This window comes from Podarcis melisellensis, assembly GCF_964234715.1.
Source record: "Podarcis melisellensis genome assembly, chromosome: 13".
Classification (NCBI taxonomy): domain Eukaryota; kingdom Metazoa; phylum Chordata; class Lepidosauria; order Squamata; family Lacertidae; genus Podarcis; species Podarcis melisellensis.
In genome coordinates, this window is record NC_138545.1 from 39,408,205 (window position 1) to 39,430,018 (window position 21,814).

The 21,814-nt window shown below is 46.8% G+C and overlaps 1 protein-coding gene across 1 annotated transcript; it reads left to right on the forward strand.

Moving 5' to 3' along the window:
• The first annotated feature begins 1,013 nt into the window (after nt 1-1,013).
• On the forward strand, nt 1,014-21,088 carry FKBP10 (FKBP prolyl isomerase 10). Its single transcript, XM_081884113.1, has 10 exons — nt 1,014-1,695; nt 6,196-6,341; nt 7,576-7,765; nt 8,752-8,897; nt 10,577-10,766; nt 12,408-12,553; nt 13,318-13,507; nt 15,451-15,593; nt 16,391-16,554; nt 18,414-21,088. Exons 1-10 carry the CDS (start codon nt 1,502-1,504, stop codon nt 18,594-18,596), a joined length of 1,692 nt encoding a protein of 563 aa, XP_081740239.1. The 5' UTR covers nt 1,014-1,501; the 3' UTR covers nt 18,597-21,088.
• Nucleotides 21,089-21,814: the final 726 nt, after the last annotated feature.

A 21,814-nucleotide genomic window follows, 5' to 3' on the forward strand; every position in this document is an offset into this window, starting at 1 on the left:
ACATATAAACTACGCGACAAGGATAACTGTGACTTTAAGGATGAATGGGAACCCTATACAAAGTATCTGAAGACGCAACAAAGCGAACTGGTCTCCTTGGCAGGTTTTGAATAAACATTCACAAACCTTTTATTGATAATAATCAGCTAAATAGTTTGAGGATCTATACAACTTTGTAACATGCAGAAAACAGCATTTTTAGAGAAACCAAAGACTGGAACTGAGGGAAGTCCGGGAGGGGGTTGGGGGGAGGGAGGAAAAATGGGGGGGGGGACAAGGATGATATGTTTTTGGATAATATGTCTTGTTATAATTTTGAATAAAAATAAATAAAAAAGGAGTGTCGTGTTGGTTTTATGCCGTTTTTATTTTGTGCAGTGCATTTTTGAACGTGGGTTTGCTTTAGGGTGTTTCTAAGGCACTGTGAGAAGCAACAAAACAAAAATCAAGAATGCACAATGTAGTTTAGAAAGCTTTAGAAAAGCAGCTTGGAGTCACTCTCCCCCCCCCCCCCCCCGCTTATACAGCTTTGTTAAAACGGTTTATAACGGATAAAAAGGGAGCCAATTTAAAATCAAATGTCTGTTCTAGCTCGCATAAGTTTATTTGCACGGGCAAATCATTAGGCAAAAACACGCACAAATCCAATCCGTGGCACTTTTCAGATTATAGGTTTGAGAAATGCAGTAACTCTGCAGTCTGGAAAAAAAAAAAAATAAAAACCAGGCCAAGCAACTATAAAGACCCACAGCTCCAGACTGTTTCTAACAGCATCTGATATGCTGATTCTCTGAACACTGTCTGTCCATTTAGCTTTCACGCCCAATACCCACTAAAAAGTTATTTAAACCCCTTTCAAAACCATCAGTTCCTATTGAAGCAGCGCATTCCAAAAGTTAAGTTTGTGCAAAAAAGGGGGGGGGAACGGTCCCGGGGGAGGGTTCTCCATGGGATGTTGCACAGTAAAGCTCAGTTCCTGCCCCACCGCACCCTCGGGGACCACGTAAGCATGACTTTTCCCTGACTCTCCAGTCGGGTAGCCAACAAGCACTAGGACCTGGCGAACCAAAAAAAACTTTTTAAAAGCAAGCCCTCTCTTCTCGGGGCTTTTCTGGCTGCCCGGACACGCTTTGAAATAGTTTTTGCTGCAAAAGCCTAAACGCAAGGGGAGGGGGGGGGACACGCGCACATTCCCAAATCGGTTGCAAAGCAATCCCTGCCTGCTGAGAGCGATCGGATCCCGCCACGATCCCTTTTTGCAAGCCAACCGCAGGCCGCTTTTTTACACGTCTACAGAAATCGGAGCGGCTGGCTTGCAATCCTCCAGGCCTCCGTTTCTGGTTGTTTTTTTTTCCTCCTCTTTTTAGGAAAGCGCCTCCTCTGCTCTTCTCTCCCTCCCTCCCACCCCCCGTCCGCTCCCCCTTCGGCTGCTTCCAGCGCCAGGCGCAGCTGCCGAGCCTTCCTTTTCCTGCCCGAGGGCGCACCGTCGAAGATCATCACCATGAGCTTGCTGTGCCTCGTCTTGGCGCTGAGCCTGCTCGGGGTCCGCGGCTTGGGAGACCCCGGCCCGTTGGAGGACGTCGTCATCGACAGATACTACATCCCCAAAGTGTGCCTGCGAGAAGTCCAGATGGGCGACTTCGTCCGGTACCATTACAATGGCACTTTTCAGGACGGCACCAAGTTCGACTCCAGGTATTTTTTTCCCCTTCTCGTTTCCCTCGCTGAGAAATGCGCAGCAGCGCCCGTCCAGGGCAGGCCTGTGTCTTTTGATCCCGAGACAAAGGGTTAGGTGGTGGCTCACCTGCAGCCCCTGGCAAATTGGAATTAAGGAGTGGCAAAATATCTTCCCTGCCCCCGTGTTCGAAACTCCCATTGTTCTAGGCGCATTTTGCGACAGGGAATTATTTCACGAGCAAAAGCGGTTTCTGAGTACTGTGTGCAAGATTTCAGATTAAAACTGCAGAGTGGAAGGAAAGGAGGACCTTTTTCCGCCTCCCCTACTTCCAGCTACTCTCTGAGGACTGGAGAAGAGACCCTCTTAAGAATATTAGGGGGGTGGGCAGGGGAAGGACTAGACCATGTGAAAAAGGAACATATTTTAGCTGCAGTTCATTCATTTTCAGCTTTGTATTCTTGTTATCAAAAGGTGCGCCTAGACATTCCGTTGTTGGGTCCATAACCTACATTTAAGGTGCCATAGTGCCTAGATTTCATATCTCAGTTTCTAACACTGTCCCTGCCCTTCCCCTTAGGAGATTCCCCCATAAGTTGAGGGACGGGAGACCCACCTTTTAATGTTTCATCTTTGCACTTTTGAAATAGCCATGCATGCAACCTAGAAAAACAGCCCTTCCTTTAAAAAACAACAGCCCACTAGCAAGAAGAAACCTTCCTTCCCTCTCTCTCCCTTGCAAGAGGAATTGCGTGCCTCTGGCGGTATGTGCCTTCTATCTTCTGCCTCTTTGGGGCCTCGGGGAAAGAGAAATGTGGAGTGGCTGATCCCTCGCATAACTTCAGATGCTTTTGCACAGCGGTTTGCAGCTGCCAAGCCAGCTTCTGGCTAGAAGGGTGCAGGGTGGACTTTGCAAAGAGCCAGGTCTGGAAAAAAGAAGGGGTCCACCCAGGTACAGACATGAGCAGGCATGCAATAAATTTTGTGGGGGGCGCTTTCCTGTGTTGTACTGGGATGAGGAGCAAAGCAAGGGTGAAGGTGGACACGAAATGCATGTAATGCTTCAAATTAAAACAATTTAATTAAAAGCATATATTTAAAAGTACATATTGGTCATGACTCTGTAACCAGAGCATTGGAAAGAGGTTTGTTTGTTTTGGGGGGAACTGGATAGAATACTGTTGACATGTTTTTCTTTTTATCAGAATTAGAGATTTCCATTCAGAAATGCTGGATATTCAGGAAAGGGACATTTAAAATCTCTGAGAAAGCGGGGGCAACTCAAGCCACAAACCGTTGCCTTAGCAAACATACTTTAGATAATTTCTTCCCATCGGCTAAATTAAGGTTATATCATTGTGGAATTTGACCACACTCAATGAGATTTAGTCCCAGGAACTTGTTAAAAAACAACAATTATTATTGTGGGGGGTAAGGAGGTGCAAGGAGTGTTTTGAGGAGGGCGAAGTGTTTGAAATAAGACAAAATGGACGTCGTTCTATTAGGTCTGGCCTGTTTTTGCTGTAGGCTGCTCCTGTGAAAACTCAGAGCAACCCACATTCCTCAAGTCCACAGATGATAAAATCAGATCACATCAAAGGATAATAAACCTTCAGTTTGCACCTCTCCTTGACACTCCCTTCTCCATCCGTGCAATCCTTGGAAATAAGTCCCATAGAGTTCAGTGGACTTTCCCCCAGGTAAATGGGTATCAAAGGAGAGAGAAAGAGAAGGAAAGATTATCATTGCTGAATGGCTGGTGGTTGTTTAAGGACGGACTCATTTTCTATGGTTGCAAGCATAGTACCGCGGTGCATTATTTGGAATTTCTGAACATAGAATTGTAGCCAGTGTTGCATGCATGGATTCCCATTCAGGCAATCGGACTTCCCTTCTCTTCTCCCCCCCCCCCCACCCATGTCCCCAAAATCTTCTCCCAACCCTCTGGAGCAGAATTTGAGGGTGGATATGGGGGGGCGTCAAAGGAAAGGAAAGTTAAAGTCATCTGTGTAAGAATTCCTTTGCCAGATCAAACCAAATTGCAGCCCAACATTCTACATGATATAGTAAAGCGAAATTCAAATAAGGACAGAATTGATGAAATAAATTTTAATTGGGCGAAGGGAACACATCTAGAGTAGGACGTTTTCATGTAAGGATGTTTTAGATCTGAACTTCTGCAGGCTGAATTTTAAAACTGAAAAAAAATAAAGATGTGGAACTTTTAGTTAAACCTGTCATGCGTCCGAACTCCCTTAATAAATAAGGAACACTCACTCACTTTTCTGGTAGTTCCCTTGCATCAAAAGACAAATTGTTTGACTGAGAATGGATGCAACAACCCCTGTCCTTTGCTATTACATTATCCCTTGGTTCAGCATCGCTGAATCTTATGTGTAATTTAGCTGGCACATCCTAAGGTATATTAGAGTGAACCATAACAAAACTATTAGGGCATTTTGAAATCGTGTCTCGAGCGTCAAACTTCACTGTCCACAGAGCCAGGTTGAGCTACGAAGCAAGATAGCGGTGTGTCGGAAGGAAGGGGGCAGGCAGTGAGCTGCTATAGGCTGTGGGAGGAGATGGCGTCCATGATGGGATCTGCCGTTTGGGCTGTAGACGTGTCATCCGCATGAGGCTGCAGCTGCTTAGGCAATTTAAAAGGCTGGATTTTGCAACTTAGGACGGCGACTCCTTTTCCCGTCCAAAATGCACACACTGGAAGCAGCAGTCCTATAAAATGCCTGGATCCAGTTTTCTAGAGATCTGGAAGAAAACTTGGTCTTGATTTGAAACCTCGGTGCTAACTGCCTTTCCTCCCCCATATCATGACATGCGGGCTGATCCTCTTGGCGAATTCAGAGTGCAGGATCAGGCTATCCTGCTCCTCCTTTTCTGACTGAAAGGAAGTTGGAGATCGGGTTTCATTTGCTCTTCTCCCTGCTAATAGGAGTAGTTTGGGAGGTTTGGGGTCTTTTTTCCTCATCAGCAAAACTTTACGGAATCTCTGCCTTACTAAAACGGGCATACACCCACATTCCTTGCTTCAGGGCATAGTTTTGTTTAAAAAGGTGGTTTCTGCTGTTGAGGTGCAATTTGGGTAAATAATTGAATCGGTCCTAAAATAGTTTTCGTAAATGTATCCAAGCGCATCTTGAAGCCAGCAAGAATTATTTTCCTTTTTGCTCCCGCAACAGTTACAGGAAGAGTTTGTGGGGGTTTTGGTAGTACAATGCTGCTTTTCAGCCTTAAGCTCTGGTACTCAAATAGTTTTCCACGAGGTCCACTCTGAGGAGGGAACGGACAGGCAGGGCCCCAAAGTGAACTTAGGGAGACCATGCCACAGAAACTTCCTTTGCCTCTGAATTGGCCAGAATTGTTGCTGGGCCTGATGGGAATTGTAGTGCCAAACATCTGGTAGTTGGCCAAGGGTGGCCTAGCTAGTCTAACATCCTCTTTCTCACAGTTGCCAGCCAACCGCACGGATGGGATAAGCCTGTAGCCAGGATATGAGAGCCACAGCCCTCACCTGGTGTTCCAGGGGATGTGGGTGGCGCTGTGGTCTAAACCACTGAGCCTCTTGAGCTTGCCGATCAGAAGGTTGGCGGTTTGATTCCCCGCGATGGAGTGAGCTCCTGTTGCTCTGTCCCAGCTCCTGCCAACCTAGCAGTTCGAAAGCACACCAGTGCAAGTAGATAAATAGGTACCGCTCTGGCAGGAAGGTAAACAGCATTTCCATGTGCTTTGGTTTCCATCGCGGTGTTCCATTGCACCAGAAGCAGTTTAGTCATGCTGGCCACATGACCGGGAAAGCTGTCTGTGGACAAATGCCCGCTCCCTTGGCCTGAAAGCGAGATGAGCACCACAACCCCATAGTCACCTTTGACTGGACTTAACCATCCAGGGGTCCTTTACCTTTTACCTTACCTTTATGTGGTGGTAAAGGTAAAGGGACCCCTGACTGTAAGGTCCAGTCGCAGACAACTCTGGGGTTGCGGCGCTCATCTCGCTTTATTGGCCGAGGGAGCCGGCGTACAGCTTCCAGGTCATGTGGCCAGCATGACTAAGCCGCTTCTGGCGAAACAGAGCAGCGCACGGAAACGCTTTTATCTACTTGCACTTTGATGTGCTTTTGAACGGCTAGGTTGGCAGGAGCAGGGACCGAGCAACGGGAGCTCCCCCCATCACAGGGATTCAAACCGCCGACCTTGTGATCGGCAAGTCCTAGGCTCTGTGGTTTAACCCACAGCGCCACACCACACCACTGTGCAGTGTTGCTCCCCAGCAAATGGCATTTGCCAATATGCCGCCTGAGAACCTGGAGCTTGCCTGTAGCCATAGCTAGTAGACCTTGATCATCTCATCCTCCATGAATTGGTCCAGTCACCTTTAAAGCAATCTAAGCCAGTGGCCATGACCACACATCATGTTATCTGTTAACTGGCCATTTTAGAGTTATCTTTGCTCCATTTTTTTTGTTTCTGCTCATCCCTTCCATCAATGCCATCTTCCCTTTCCAGCTATGATCGGGGTGCCACAGTGGCCGGCGTGGCCGGTGTGGGTCGGCTCATCACCGGCATGGACAGAGGCCTGCAGGGGATGTGTGTGAACGAGAGAAGGCACCTCATTGTGCCCCCTCATCTTGGCTACGGCAGCATCGGCGTGGGTGAGTGGCAAGAGTCCAGGGTTGACAGGCGTGGCCTGAGCCTGACAATATGTTAGCTGCATATCTGTGCCTTTAAGGGTGCATTAAAAAAACAAAAATGCTAGGGAGTGTGCACAGTGATCTGATCAATTAGATCCTAGCATGGGGGCAGGAGAATCATAAGAGTTTGAAGGGACCCTGAGGATCATCTAGTCCAACCCCCTGCAATGCAGGAATAAGCAGCTGTCACTTACAGGGATTGAACCTGCAACCTTGGCATTGTCAGCACCATGCTCTAACCGACTGAGCTAGCCATAGCAAGGATAGCACTGTACTGCATTGCAAGGCCCTGAGAATGAATGAATGAATCTTGCATGGTGTAGTGGTTAAGAGCGGTAGTCTTGTAATCTGGTGAACCGGGTTCGCTTCCCTGCTCCTCCACATGCAGCTGCTGGGTGACCTTGGGCCAGTCACACTTCTCTGAAGTCTCTCAGCCCCACTCACCTCACACAGTGATAGTTGTGCGGGAGGAAGGGAAAGGAGAATGTTAGCCGCTTTGAGACTCCTTCGGGATATCAAATCCCGAATAAAGCAGGATATCAAATCCAAACTCTTCTTCTTCTTTATTCATCAGCCATCGGCCATAGTAATAAAGCAACAATATGATATACAAATAATAGAAATAAAAAGTCAATTATATAAAATACGTTTTGGGGTTTTGGAAGGTCCTGAGCTCTATACTGAGAAGTTGTTTCCCGCCTCCAAACACGCTTGACCTTCCCTACTTCTTGTCATTTCCGGTTCCACCCGTTTCGCTTTACATGGCTTCCCCATCTTTTCTCCTCCATTTTATGCATTTCCTGTACTTGGTAAAGTGCCACGCAGATGGATGGCAGTATAGAAATAGATAAATAGTGGTACCTCGGGTTACGTACTTAATTTGTTCTGGAGGTTCGTTCTTAACCTGAAACTGTTCTTAACCTGAGGTACCACTTTAGCTAATGGGGCCTCCCACTGCTGCCGCACAATTTCTGTTCTCATTCTGAAGCAAAGTTCTTAACCCGAGGTAATATTTCTGGGTTAGCGGAGTCTGTAACCTGAAGCGTATGTAACCTGAAGCGTATGTAACCTGAGGTACCACTGTATTGAATGGCCTGGTGCCATTGGCGAAGGGGCAGTGGTTGTGGTGTCCTCCCAGTCCCCCTGAGAATTGTCATTTCGGTCTCCATGGTCGTTCCTCGTTTTCAACCCATAGCTGGCCTGATTCCCCCGGACACCACCCTCTACTTCGATGTCATCCTACTTGACATTTGGAACAAAGAAGACAAGCTGCAGATCACCACTGTCTCCAAGCCACAGCGCTGCAACCGCACTGTGGAGAACTCCGACTTTGTGCGCTACCACTACAACGGAACACTTCTCGACGGCACCCCCTTCGACTCCAGGTAGGATGTGCTGAAGGGGAGATGGCATGTTTTGGCTCAGAGGTTTGGTACAGAGAGTGAAAGACAGCAAAATAATGTCATTGCAGTTGCAATTATAGCAGTCCCTTGGCCACAGTCCCGAACTGGATTGACCCATACCATTCCAAGCCTGCTGGTTGTTTAAAAAACAGAAGGAGGATTCCAGCCACAGGATTCAAAGATGCATTTAGCATTATGTTTTTAAGTTGACTCTCGTTCTGTATAATAGGTAGAGCAGCTGTCCGGTCAAAGATGCTGGATCTCTGGTAGTGGTGTTAATTGCAGTTAAATGCAGTGATTAAGAACAATGTAGAACAGGCTTCCTCAAACTCAGCCCCCCAGATGTTTTTGGCCTACAACTCCCATGATCCCTAGCTAGCAGGACCAGTGGTCAGGGATGATGGGAATCGTAGTCTCAAAACATCTGGAGGGCCAAGGTTGAGGAAGCCTGATGTAGAATAAGAATAAGATGAGGAGCGGGTGGCACTGTGGTCTAAACCAAAGAGCCTCTTGGGCTGGCTGATCAGAAGGTTAGCAGTTCGAATCTGCGTGATGGTGGTGAGCTCCCGTTGCTCTGTCCCAGCTCCTGCCAACCTAGCAATTCGAAAGCACACTAGTTCAAGTAGATAAATAGGTACCACTGTGGCGGGAAGGTAAATGACGTTTCCATGCACTCTGATTTCCAACACGGTGTTCCGTTGCGCCAGAAGCGGTTTAGTTATGCTGGCCACATGACCTGGAAAGCTGTCTGTGGACAAACGCTGACTCCCTCGGCCTGAATGCTGCAACCCCATAGTCACCTTTGACTGGACTTAACCGTCCAGGGGTCCTTTACCTTTTTATTTTTTTACCTTTTAGTGGGTGGCTGTTTTTGACCAGTGCTGTGCTGCGAAGGTGGTGTTGTTTTCTCCGAACTGCTTCCTTGCCTGATGTCTCTTTCCCTTTCTCCATCCTCACCTGTCTTCCAGCTATGGAAAAGGCAGTACTTATGACACCTACGTGGGTTCAGGTTGGCTGATCAAAGGGATGGACGAGGGCCTGCTAGGCATGTGTGCTGGAGAGAAACGACAAATAGTGATCCCCCCGTTCCTGGCCTACGGAGAGAAAGGCTACGGTAAGGTGGTCAAGAAATTGTGAATCTGAACCACAAGGTGAACTGTATTCACTCAGTACTTTTCTGAGCACAATTCCAAGTGTTGGTGCTGACCTTAAAAGCCCTAAATGGCCGTAGCCCAGTATAGCTGAAGGAACATCTCCACCCCCATCGTTCAGCCCGGACACTGAGGTCCAGCTCCGAGGGCCTTTTGGTGCTTCCCTCACTGCGAGAAGTGAGGTTGCAGGGAACCAGGCAGAGGCCCTTCTCAGTAGTGGCACCCGCCCAGTGGAATGCCCTCCCACCAGATATCAAGGAAATAAACAACTATCTGACTTTTAGAAGACATCTGAAGGAAGCCCTATTTAGGGAAGTTTTTAATGTGTTATATTTTAAGGCATTTTTAATATTCTGTTGGGAGCCGCAGAGTGGCTGGGGAAACCCAGCCAGATGGGCGGGGTATAAATAATAAATTATTATATTATTATTACATGTCTTCAGAAGAATTTAAATTTATTATATTATTTAAATTTAAATATTATTCTGAAAGTATGCAAGAAATCACCTCAGATTCTGTGTCCAAGAAATCCACAAATCAATTCTTTCTTTGTTTCTTTAAAAAAAAAGGCAATAAGACTTTATTGTACTTAGAAATAAATATCTTTTTGGGGAGGGGAATAGGATTGTACCTGCTAGCAGATCTCAAGGGTACCGCTTACATAAGAATGTATGTACGTTTTTGCATACATACAAGGAGCTCCTGTACAAAAACATGGTGATGAGGGACAATAATTCGTAGAATTGTAGAGTTGGAAGAGACCCTGAGGGTCATCTATTCCAACTCCCTGTGATTCAGGGATCCCAGCTAAAGCATCCACACCCAGAGATGTCTTTAAAAACATGGTGTCTGCCAAGGGGCTATGCACTAATGTTTAAGACTGGGATCCTCCATCTTTCAAGGCCTGGGGGGCACATTTGGAAATGCAAGGGTGGGCGCGTGCACCAGACCCCCCCTTGCAAAGCACACCCACACAAGTGAACACCTCCAAAACACAGACAAACCCCTCCCAACCATACAACAGCTCACAAGCCAGTGTGGTGTAGTGATTAAGAGCGGTAGACTCGTAATCTGGTGAACTGGGTTCGCTTCCCTGCTCCTCCACATGCAGCTACTGGGTGACCTTGGGCCAGTCACACTTAAGTCTGTCAGCCCTACTCACCTCACAGAGTGTTTGTTGTGGGGGAGGAAGGGAAAGGAGAGTGTTAGCCGCTTTGAGACTCCTTCGGGTAGTGATAAAGCGGGATATCAAATCCAAACTCTTCTTCACAAAGCCAAATGAAACCCTACAAATATAAAAAAGAATGTACTGGTAGGGGGCTGTGGTGGGCACTGAGAGGGGTGTCTGAGGGTGCCATGCTGTTCACTGGCACCATGTTGGGGACCCTAGAACTAAAGGCCTCAAAGCCATAACTTTTGTGGGCTGAAGTTAGCTACATTCAATTGTGGATTTATCACAAATGGCAGAAACCGCAACCTTAGCATACTTTGCCGTACAGTGCTCTTGAAGAAAGGGATGGTATTTCAAAAGCAGATTAGCTGGCGTCCCCTCTAAAAAATGGGGTGGTTTAAAGTGTTCCTCAACGTGACCTGGGTCCCTGTGGCCACCTGAGCTGAGTTGGTTCTCCTTTCCTTTTCTCAGGCACTGTCATCCCCCCTCAAGCCTCCCTGGTTTTTGATGTTCTCCTGGTGGACCTGCACAACCCAAAAGATGGCATCTCCCTGGAGCACTTGGAAGTGCCAGCGTCTTGCAAGCGCAAGGCCGTGACCGGAGATTTTGTGCGGTACCATTATAATGGCACCTTGATGGACGGGACCCTCTTTGATTCCAGGTAACGGGGACTGAAATGCAGCTGTCATTGATAAGAAAGCTCTACCATCTTCCCTTCCCTTCTCTACCAAGCTGTCATTCCTCGGTATTCTTTGTATGGCTAGGTTAACGTAACCAGAAGTTGAGTTTTTTCTAGAATAGGGTTGTTGGGAAATTCCCTCAAAATGGGAAGCTCTACCTGAAATCGAGTCGATTTGCATAGCCATCTGCAAACAGAAATAGAAATCAGGCAGGTGATTATGATCAGTATTCACAGCCTCCATTCCCCAGTCTCCAATTTTCTATAATCATTTTTTTTCATTATGTTATTATCTCCTCCTCCCTCTTGAAATATTCAATAATAATGTAGTTAATTACATTGTTATATTTGGCCACAGTGGACAGCGAGCTGAATAATGTCGTTTTCATGGAACTTTAATTGCAGTGGAAGAGAAATCATAGAATTGTAGAGTTGGAAGGGACCACGAGGGTCATCTAATCCAACCCCCTGCAATGCAGGAATCTTTTGCCTAATGTGGGACTTGAACCCACAACCCTGAGATTAAGAGTTTCATTCTCTACCGACTGAACTATCCCAGGCAGGGTGTGCAACAGATGCAAGCAGAACAGAAAACAACGCCCTTTATATCCCTAGCCTAGAAGGAGTCTATCAAAGGCAGAACAGGACAGGGGAAGGTGAGAAGAGGGTCAAAATATAGAGGAAGTGTGCAGAGGGGACACTTATACATGCTTGGTGGACCTGTGAAAAAATCAAAAGCTTCTGGAACACAGTATATGACAAGGTTAAAAAAATGTTTAAGTATAACTTTATGAAAAATGCAGAAGCTTTTCTACTAGGGATAACGGACACAGGTATAGCAAGAGAAGATCAGAAAATACTCCTCTATGCCACAGGAGTGGCAAGGATTCTAATTGCTTAAAATTGGATAAATGAAATTGTGCCATCAAAAAAGGAATAGCAAGACAAACTGTTAGAGTCTAGATTAACAGAGGCAATTAGAGATCACACTAGACAAGAGTTTCAAAAAGCATGGGGGAAATGCAGAGAATACTTCACAAAACAGTGCCCTAAAATACACACCTGGACTTGATTAATGTCTGCAGGAGACTTTGTGGATATTTATAATTAGAAAAATCTTAATAATTATTCATAAAGGAAACAGCTTATAAGAAGTAAATAAGGAGGCCAGATACAGGATAAAGGAAGTCTTTTATTTGGTTGTTTATATTGTTTTATGTTATGCTCACTGTATGTTATGTTCACGTTTTATGAGGGTGGATTGTGTATTGGGGGGGGTTATTCCAATAAAAATTATTAAAATATATAGAGAGAGAGAGGAATTGTGAACAGAGCCAGCTCAAAGTGCAGACTGAGCAGCGAGACCTGGAAGTCCTTCCGTTACTTAGGCTATCAGTGGCCTGAACTTTGCCCAGTAAGTTTTTGCCAAAGTGGGAAGATGACATATTCCCACTTTCCAGCATATCGGATCCACAGAGCTCATGTCTCGCCCTGCTCTTTCGGTCTGTGTCTGGATGGGCTCAGCCACAGTTTAAGAAATCTGGAGGGGAAAACTTCAGGCTCTGCTGTAACGTCCGTTTGTAAGACACTTCTTCCCCACGGATTTTCTCTCTCCAATTCCAGTTATTCACGAAACCACACCTATGACACTTACATTGGGAAAGGCTACATTATTCCAGGAATGGACCAAGGGCTTCAAGGAGTCTGTATTGGTGAAAGGAGAAGAGTCATTATCCCGCCCCACTTGGCCTATGGAGAAACTGGGGCAGGTAAGTAGAGCAAACAGGTTGAGGTGTGTGGGGAGCCCCTCAGGGGAACCCTTGGAAGGCTTATATCTACAAACCAGCCCCCCAGCTTTGAAATCTCTGCTGGGTTTGAGTGGCCACACAAATCCACCAATGTTGATTTGGCTTTCGTATGCAAAGAAAACAAAGGTTGATTTGGGGAGGGCTCCCAGAAGGTGTTGGGATGTGGGTGGCACTGTGGGTTAAACCACAGAGCCTAGGACTTGCTGATCAGAAGGTCGGCGGTTCGAATCCCCATGACGGGGTGAGCTCCCGTTGCTCGTTCCCTGCTCCTGCCAACCTAGCAGTTCGAAAGCACTTCAAAGTGCAAGTAGATAAATAGGTACCACTCCGTGCGCTGCTCTGGTTCGCCAGAAGCGGCTTAGTCATGCTGGCCACATAGCCCGGAAGCTGTACACTGGCTCCCTCGGCATATAGAGCAAGATGGGCACTGCAACCCCAGAGTCGGTCACGACTGGACCTAATGGTCAGGGGTCCCTTTACCTTTACCCAGAAGGTATAAAGGCTGAAAACACTGGGCCAAACAGCGAAACATAAAAAAATGGAAGTAATGGCCCCCGAATGTATTCTGGGACATTGGCAAGAGATCCCAGAGACATACTCCATGTTGCGACTAGAGGTTGCAAATTTCCTTGAATCAGCTGTGACCCTTGGAGGACTTTTGTGTATTTGCATCCTCACTCTTTAAACCCCCCAAAAAAGAAGTCTCTGTCCTTCTTGTCCTCTAGGGAACAAGATTCCTGGCTCGGCTGTGCTCATCTTCGACGTCCATGTCATCGATTTCCACAATCCCGCAGACCCTGTGGAAATACAGACTATCCACCGGCCTGCGGACTGCAACGTCACCACCCAAGACAGGGACTTTGTCCGCTACCATTACAACTGCTCCCTCCTGGATGGCACCAAACTCTTCTCCTCGTGAGTCTTTTGCTTAGAGTTTCGCTTATAGAATTGTAGAGTTGGGAGGGACCCCAAGGATCATCTGCTCCCAACCCCCTGCAATGCAGGAATTTAAATGTCAACAAATACCTACATTGCCTTATCACAGAGCAACCTAAAGGGAAGTAGTGGACGGCCTGATGGGGCAGCAGCACTCACCTGGCCTCCGTTGGGCCATTTCACCGTTGCTTCCCAGCGTGGTATATTGGTTACAAGTGTCGGACTAGGACCAGAGAGACCAGAGTTCAAATCCCCACTCAGCCATGAAGCTCACTGGGTGACCTTGGGGCTAAGTCAGTGCCTCACAGAGTGGTAATGGTAAAGGGAACCCTGACCATTAGGTCCAGTCGTGGCCGACTCTGGGGTTGCAGTGCTCATCTCGCTTTATTGGTTGAGGGAGCTGGCATACAGCTTCCGAGTCATGTGGCTTCCAGCAGTGGTTTGAGGAAGGTCACAGCTCAGAGACAGGTGAACAGAAGAGTTGGGAGGTGCTGGGAGAAGAGAAGGAGACAGGGCCAGAGCAGCCAGCTGACACGTTATCACTGGAGAGCATTTCTGACCCCCCTTCTCCCAGAACCCGGCATGCATTGAAAGTGGAAGAGCAAAGGACTCAGAGACAATTAGCCCCTGGCAGCCAGCATAAGGGGAAGGGAGGGGGGAGGAGCTCAGTTGGAGCAACGCCATTGCCCTAAGAGGCAGCATACAGAGGCCTCTCTCTGTCAGTATTGAATAAAGACTCTGTAAGAGCTTCCTTGTCTACTTCCTTGGCTGTCTGCCGTGAGAGCAGGGAGGATCAGAATTCACTGAAACCTGAAAGCACATTTCCTGCATCTTCCACGGCTCTTTTCCCCCTTTCCATCACTGGGAGTAGCAAAGTAAATTATGCAAAATAAATATATATGCCAATCAGTGCGCACATACCGTATTTTTTGCACCATTTGATTTAGTGTAATTTATTATTAGGTGTTCAGCTTCGCAATACTCTGTAGGAGCTCGTAAAAGTTTTCTTAGACCCACACAAGAGAAGGAAATAAGTGCCGCATCATCTGCGTACAAAAGGACTGGGATTGGTATATTATTTAGGTTTGGGGGATGAGTACTTGCTTCCTCCATCTTTCCGACTAAGGAGTTTATATAGAAGTTAAATAGAATAGGGGCAAGAACACAGCCTTGCTTGACACCATGGAAACTTTGGATTTCCTTTGATAGGTTCCCATAACGGTCGCATCTAACACGGATCCGAGTGTTTTCATGTAGTCTACGGATAAGAAGCAAAAGACGTCTATCGATGTTTGTGGCATTTAATTTTTCCCAAAGTCTGTGCCGGGGTATCAAATCGAAAGCTGATTTGAAATCTATGAAGGCTACCATAACACTCCCTTTTTCCCTCCTAAAAAGTAAGGGGAAATGTCTGTGCGTGTTATGGAGGGAATGCCTACGGGTGGCATGCTTACGGATTTTCCTCCTCTAAAAACTACGTGCGTGTTATGGTCAAGTGCGTGTTATAGAGCGAAAAATACGGTGTATATATATATATATATATATATATATACACACACACACACACAGTGGTACCTCAGGTTAAGTACTTAATTCGTTCCAGAGGTCCGTTCTTAACCTGAAGCACCACTTTAGCTAATGGGGCCTCGCACTGCCACCGGAGCACGATTTCTGTTCTTATCCTGAAGCAAAATTCTTAACCTAAAGCATTATTTCTAGGTTAGCGGAGTGTGTAACCTGAAGCATATGTAACCTGAAGCATATGTAACCCGAGGTACGTGTGTGTGTGTGTGTGTGTGTGTGTGTGTATGATTTTCTTAAGAGCAGAATTCTGGGGAAGAGGTCCCCAGACACACATCTGAGATTCCTGCAGATCATATTTCCAAGGATTCCAATGATCTCCCTGTTTTCCTGTTTGACAGCCATGACTATGAAAGCCCTCAAGAAGCCACACTGGGGACCAACAAGATAATTGAAGGCCTGAACAATGGCCTGCTCAACATGTGCGTGGGGGAAAAACGTTCCGTCATCGTTCCTCCCCATTTGGGTCATGGCGAAAGTGGAGGTAAGGTTGTGGGCAACGCCTCCGGCATCTGTTTTCAGAGTCCACTTCACAGGGACGGCAGAAGAAATGGATACTGGACTCGGGATTCAGCTGCTGGACAGTCCCTTCTTTTTTCTTTTTTCCCTAAAGCGACTTTCTAGCTTCTAAGGCTGCAGAAATACAGTTGGAAGTCTGTGCGTGCATTGCCTGGTAAAATCTCAGAAGCCAGAGTAGGATGGAGTGGTCTTCCCTATGACTAGCAGGAAAATAAATGACTCAAGGCAGCACACAACTTAGCATAATTTGCATCGCCTTTTGTAGAGTTTTACAATTATTTTTTAGCACAGAACATATAGAAACTTTTTCACTATTCATCACTAGGCATGATTAGTAGCCAATATTTACAGAGCCCAAATGCTAAGAAAGAGTAGTTCAAACTTCACATGGGCATTGTCGGTTTATCACAGGAGCTGTGCTTCAGGACAAAAATATTTTGAGGTCCAGGTTTTATAGAAGTTCTTGTGAGAAACTAGGCTATATGAATTGAATTCATGATTATAATTTAGGAGTAATAACGTTATAGCCAGTAGGCAGTGGTAATACGGCTCCTTACATGGCCTTGCGATGCCATTAAACAGGAGAAGAAATAAACCCTCTGATATCACTTCCTCTAAACCCTCTGATATCACTTCCTCTCAAGAAGCGAGGTCACTTCCTGTCAATAGGTTTCTCCTAGCTTTGACTCTGGGTCACTGCTGGCTAGTCAGTGCCTCTGTGGATGACCTCGCCCTGTTGATATGTGCACCTTGCTTTTTCAGCCCGGGGTGTACCTGGCAGTGCCGTTCTCTACTTTGAGTTAGAGCTGCTACACCGGGAGCCAGGAGTTCCAGAAGGATACCTGTTTGTCTGGCACAGCGACCTACCAGAAAACCTGTTTGAAGCCATGGATCTCAACAAGGATGGTGAAGTCCCACCTGAGGAGGTGAGATTTTGCATTCTGTATTAGAAAGGGTGCAGCTGGTACTGAAGAATCTGAACTGGTTGACAGGATCCATGGCTGGATCCATTTGTACTAACTGTTCGTTCCACCAGAGTAAGAGCATCTACCCTATAGTTGTTCAAGTTTTAGTAAATTAATAGGGGGAAATTTATTCCATTTGTATACGGGTAAAAACAATAGCTTGGAGCAAAGAGCAAACTTTTTATTTTAAGAAGATGCACATGTGTGTTGTCTTGGAGGCATTGTCTTGGAAGAGACATCCCTGCCTATATGATGGTGCTCACCATTTACAGTTTGTATAAGCATTGCATTGAAAATATTTTTCTTTTTAGAAAATTGGTTGGCTGGTTAACCAGGAGCACCGTATCATTCAGCTGAAAAGCTTTTTTAATTTTATTTTTAAAAAACTAACTGACCAATTGATTTAACATTGTAGCCCTACTTCCCAGTGACTATTTGTTTGTTTTGATTTGATTTTTTGTATTTCTATGTTGCTTTTCATTCATATGAACCTCAAAGTGGCTTATAAACAATAAATAACAATAACGTAATGAAACATAACAGAACATCACAAACACAGCTTAAATCATATAAAACAATTAACAAATCGTCTATAGAAGTCCTTTCCCTTCTGCAGTGATGGTGAAATCAAAAATGCAACGTTACATCACACACCCAAAAACAATCTGTACATTATTGGGTTGCTAGAGGAAGCAAGAGGAAGAGGAAGCATTGGGTTGCTACAGCTATGTGTAGCAGATGATAAATATTTTGGTTATAACTTGCAGTGAGATGTGGGCCCATTTAAGGTGTTACAGACGTGAGGGAGCAACTTGGGTAGAAAAGGGTTGTAGGGTCATGCATTTAAGCCCTATCCAGTGGCGTAGCGTGGGGGGTGCAGGGGGGGCCGGCCACACCGGGCGCAACATCTGGGGGGGGCGCTCGCCGCCTCCGGAGTTGCTGAAGAGCCTTGGGCGCAGGCTGTAGCAGAGCCCCATGTCTTGCGGAACCGACGCGCTGTGCGCGCGTCCAGGCTGAAGGTGTCCGGCAGGCAGCGGCTCTCAGCGCTCGCCGCGGTCCCCGCACGTCAGGCAGCCCCTTCTCACAGCCCCGCCACTGCTGCTGCAGCTGCTGGGCCATGTTGCATTTTCCTCGCCTCTCTGCCCTCCTCCTCCTCCGGGCAAGCGGCGTCGTTTGGGCGGCAGCGCCAGCGGCAACTCACCTCAGATCACCTGACACGGACCCGCCGTGGCTACCTTACCGTAAATATCCCAGCCCAGGCAGCAGCAAGAAGAAGCTGGCAGCAGCGGCAGGTTAGGGGGCGCAAATTACTTGCCTTGCCCCGGGTTAGGGGGCGCAAATTACTTCCCTTGCCCCGGGTGCTGACAACCCACGCTACGCCGCTGGCCCCATCATCTGGTGGGTCCTTCGTGTTCCCATGTAACTTTTGTAGTAGAGAGCCTTTTATACTCATGGAAACTCCCAACACAATTAAGGACCTGGTTTTCCTTCGTCTTGCTGCAGAGGGCACAGCCTGTGAACGCTGCAGCCCTTTTCCAGTTGTCTTGTCCGTCTCCTGCGTTGTCATCTAGAGCCACTCAAGTTACTGCACCTTTAGCAATTCATTTTTCCCCCATCAGTCTGGCATCTTGCTCAACCTTGAAAAATGGCAAAGCAGTAGGCAAAGGATAGTTAAGAGACTGATATAAAGGAAGCCAGACATAGGAGCTGGATGTCTTGAAATGCTGTTTCCGATGTTGTTGAATGCATATGCCACACACACCCTTCCCAGTGGAAATGGCTTATCCTTTTCCCTGCTTTCTCTTTCCCCCCCTCTGCAGTTCTCAGAGTTCATCAAAGCTCAGATCTCTGAAGGCAAAGGTCGTCTCATGCCAGGCCCTGACCCGGAAAAAGTGGTCAATGACATGTTCCAAAACCAAGACCGGAATAAGGATGGGAAGATCACAGCAGAGGAACTGAAGCTAAAATCAGACGAGGATCAAGTTAAACACGAGGAACTTTAAAAGAGAAAGGATTCTGGGATTGGGCTTCGTTGTTGTTGTTTTTAAAAAAGCACTCCAGTTTGGTGCCTCTTCCCCTACTTTGCGGGGCCAGAAGCTCACTAACTCCCTTTCCTGAGTTAAAGAGACTGAACCTACAGACGCAAACCTATTTTGTTCCACATTTTGTACCTTTGCTCTTTTTTCCCCTCTCCCCTTTTTTGAGAACTATTTAACTGAGATCCTGTTTGGACATACCAAAATCAGGGAGTTAGTGCTTGCAACGATTGCCTTTCCAGACAACCACCACACACCACACCATTTACTGAATCCCTTCTATTTCCTCAGGTATCCCATCTGCAACAAAATTGTCGTGAGCAGGAGCCGTCCCATCGACTCGGGCCTTCTGCCGCTTCCAGGCGCACACCCTTCCCCCCCCCATTGGATTTTTGTGTGTTCTCTTGCCAAATCGAGGAAGCTGAATTCTATATTAAGGAATCCCGAAACGTGTGACGGGAACCAAACAAATGCATTACTTAAGTGTATTTCCAAGAATGAGCTATTAAGTTTTTCTTTCGGGGCAAAACTAGAAAGGAGTGGAGCGGAAACGTGGAGATAAGGTTACCTATCTGCTCCAATATTCTTTGAATGGCGGGTGCGTGGGCAGCCTCTTAATCCGTCAAGGGATGCCTTGCTTCTGATGTAATCAGACCGTGCAATGGCAGTGGGCGGAGCAGAAGACAGGAGTGGGTGTGGCCAAAAGTGGGTGCACCGCTTTAACCATTCTTTCTGCCACATCCTATCCTTTCTTTCCCTCTTTCCTCCTTTTTCTGGCCCTGCTTCTCTCTCCGCCTCCCTCCTCACCCAGCAGGCTGCTGAGGAAAGGACTGCTCATTCTTGTAGTCCTGAGCTGCCTGTGTTGCCCCCTGAGGGCTTCTGAAATCAGTTCAAGGACTACACAAGATTAGGCCAAGGGACTGCTGGCTGGCCGCCTCTGTGACCAGGTTGTGATGGCGGACTCTTAATAGGTGCAGATTTCCCTTGTTGCTGCTTGTTTATGCCAGGAAAGTCTGTGCCTACATAAGGAACACTGCTAGATCAGGCCAGTGGCCCATCGAGTCCCAGAATCCTGCTCTCGCAAGATGCCTACAGGAAGCAGGCAGGCAGGACCAGAGGGCAGCGACACTCTCAGAAATACATGCTGGATTTCTGCAGCAACTGGAACTGGTATTTTTTAAGAAGGCTTAGCAACTGCTAGATGTTGAAAGGACAGACTTGGAAATTTCAAGATGAGTCAGTCTGGGCTCCCTGCAGCCAAAAGGGCAAGGAATAAGGACTGCTCTCTTTCCCTATACAGTCATACCTCGGGTTACAGACGCTTTGGGTTGCGCAATTTTGGGTTGCGCATCATGCTGAACCCGGAAGTACCGAAACGGGTTACTTCCGGGTTTCGGGGCATGCACAGAAGCGCCAAATCGCAACCCGCGCGTGCGCACACACGGCGCTGCAGGTTGTGAACATGCTTCCCGCACGGATCACGTTCACAACCCGAGCGTCCACTGTGCTAGTCCTGCTTGCCTCCTCCTCACCGATTTGACATCTTGCGTACATCAATAAAATCCCAAGTTCCTTCAGCTGCAAATCTTGGAAGGAGCATAGCATGAGCACAGCAAACACAGTTTATTCCAAGCTCTACTTCTCCCTTCCCAACCCCCACCAAAAAATGTGCCATACACATAACCCCTACTTGCAGTCTTGTTCCCTCACACACAATCACGCACATTACAGGGTTTTTTTTAAAGTGCTGCCTGTTTTTCTAGTCTCTCGAGTCATTTGCATGAGGCTTCCAACAAGTGTTGTCCTACCTCTGAGGATTCTGAATTCATAGATGATGCCCACTTTTGTTCCACAAGCCCCACTTCAGAAGATTAGGCTGAGATAGAAACTGGAGATTTAAGTGCAAGGAGGGTGGCATGGGAGCAACCTTCCATCACCTGCCTTGCGTCAAAGCATGCAAGGGGTTGCCAACTTTTTGGCTTCCCCTTGCATCTGTGCGTTTCAACATTAACTTGATCGGCGGCAGACAATAGCAGGTGATGATGGTTTTCTCTTCAGGTTGTGAAAATGCTCAGCTGTGGGGGTTTTTTGCAGACAAGCTCCTGTTAAAAGGTCCAAGAGGAGAGCAGGCCTGTTGACTACTTCGGATTTAAAGTGGGTAAGAAAAATGCTCTTGTTTTGCTTGAAAACTGCTCTGCAAACCACCTACCATACCAGCTGACTTTTTACAGTAAACTCTTACAGAGCCACCAGTGAATACAAACAGACCATCTACTTCAACCTGAACATTAAACAAACTCATCCTTCCTGCTTGTACCCTTCCAAGCAGTCCTGCATCTTCATTTTTACTCACTGCAACCAGTTTGTTTCATTTGCCCTACGCGTTGGTGGAGATAAATGAGGTGGAAAAATTCTGGACTGCGATACCTCTTGAGGGAAGATGGGGAAATGCATATTTTTTTAAATACTCCCCCACACTAAAGAACAAATAAAAAATGTCCCTGCATGTAGTAAAGCTCTCCCCAGTGAATTTACAGGGGGGAGAATTCAAAAACATCTGCAGCCTGAAAAGATTACAGCTCCACTACCTTGTTCAGTGTTGTGTGTGGCATGTCAGTGGGTTTTTTGAGCAATTGTGGGGTTCCAGAAAGGCTTGACCATTTCTGGGTCTTATGTGAGAGTTAACTCTTCCAATACTTAACACATTTCCTCCTGCAAACATTCCACATTGCTACTCCTTTTTGTTTTGTTTTTTTAGTCCCTTTAGTCCTTTAGTCCCAAAACCTCTGGAATGGGATTATTCAGGGCTTGCAAAATACCTTAAATCTGAAACACAGGGCTGGGCCTTACCATATATTTTTCTTTAGGGAGCTGTAGCTACACTGAAAAACGCAGTGAGCTGTAATAGCCCCCCCCCCAACTGCTGTGGTTGTTACTATCCAAGAGGGAGATGACTAGCTCTGCATAACCTACCACCGTTTTCTTTCCCTGGCTGATCTCCATCTTGAGAAGCAAACACCATCGTGGGCACATGGTGTGGGTGAAAGCTTCTCAATGGCATGGGGGCTACAAGATCCCCAACTTTAGAAATGAGTAGAGTCAGTTTTGCTATTTTTAAAAAACGGCTTGTGAGACATGCACATTAACACCCTTCCATTGAAGTGAGGGGTGGTTTGTTCTGATTT

Excerpts from the sequence above, each read along its gene's own strand:
- FKBP10 (XM_081884113.1), top strand. The coding sequence starts at position 1,502 with ATGAGCTTGCTGTGCCTCGTCTTGGCGCTGAGCCTGCTCGGGGTCCGC. Across the intron at positions 10,767-12,407 it reads GGGACCCTCTTTGATTCCAG|TTATTCACGAAACCACACCT; the intron begins GTAACGGGGACT and ends CTCCAATTCCAG. Across the intron at positions 16,555-18,413 it reads GTGAAGTCCCACCTGAGGAG|TTCTCAGAGTTCATCAAAGC; the intron begins GTGAGATTTTGC and ends CCCCCTCTGCAG.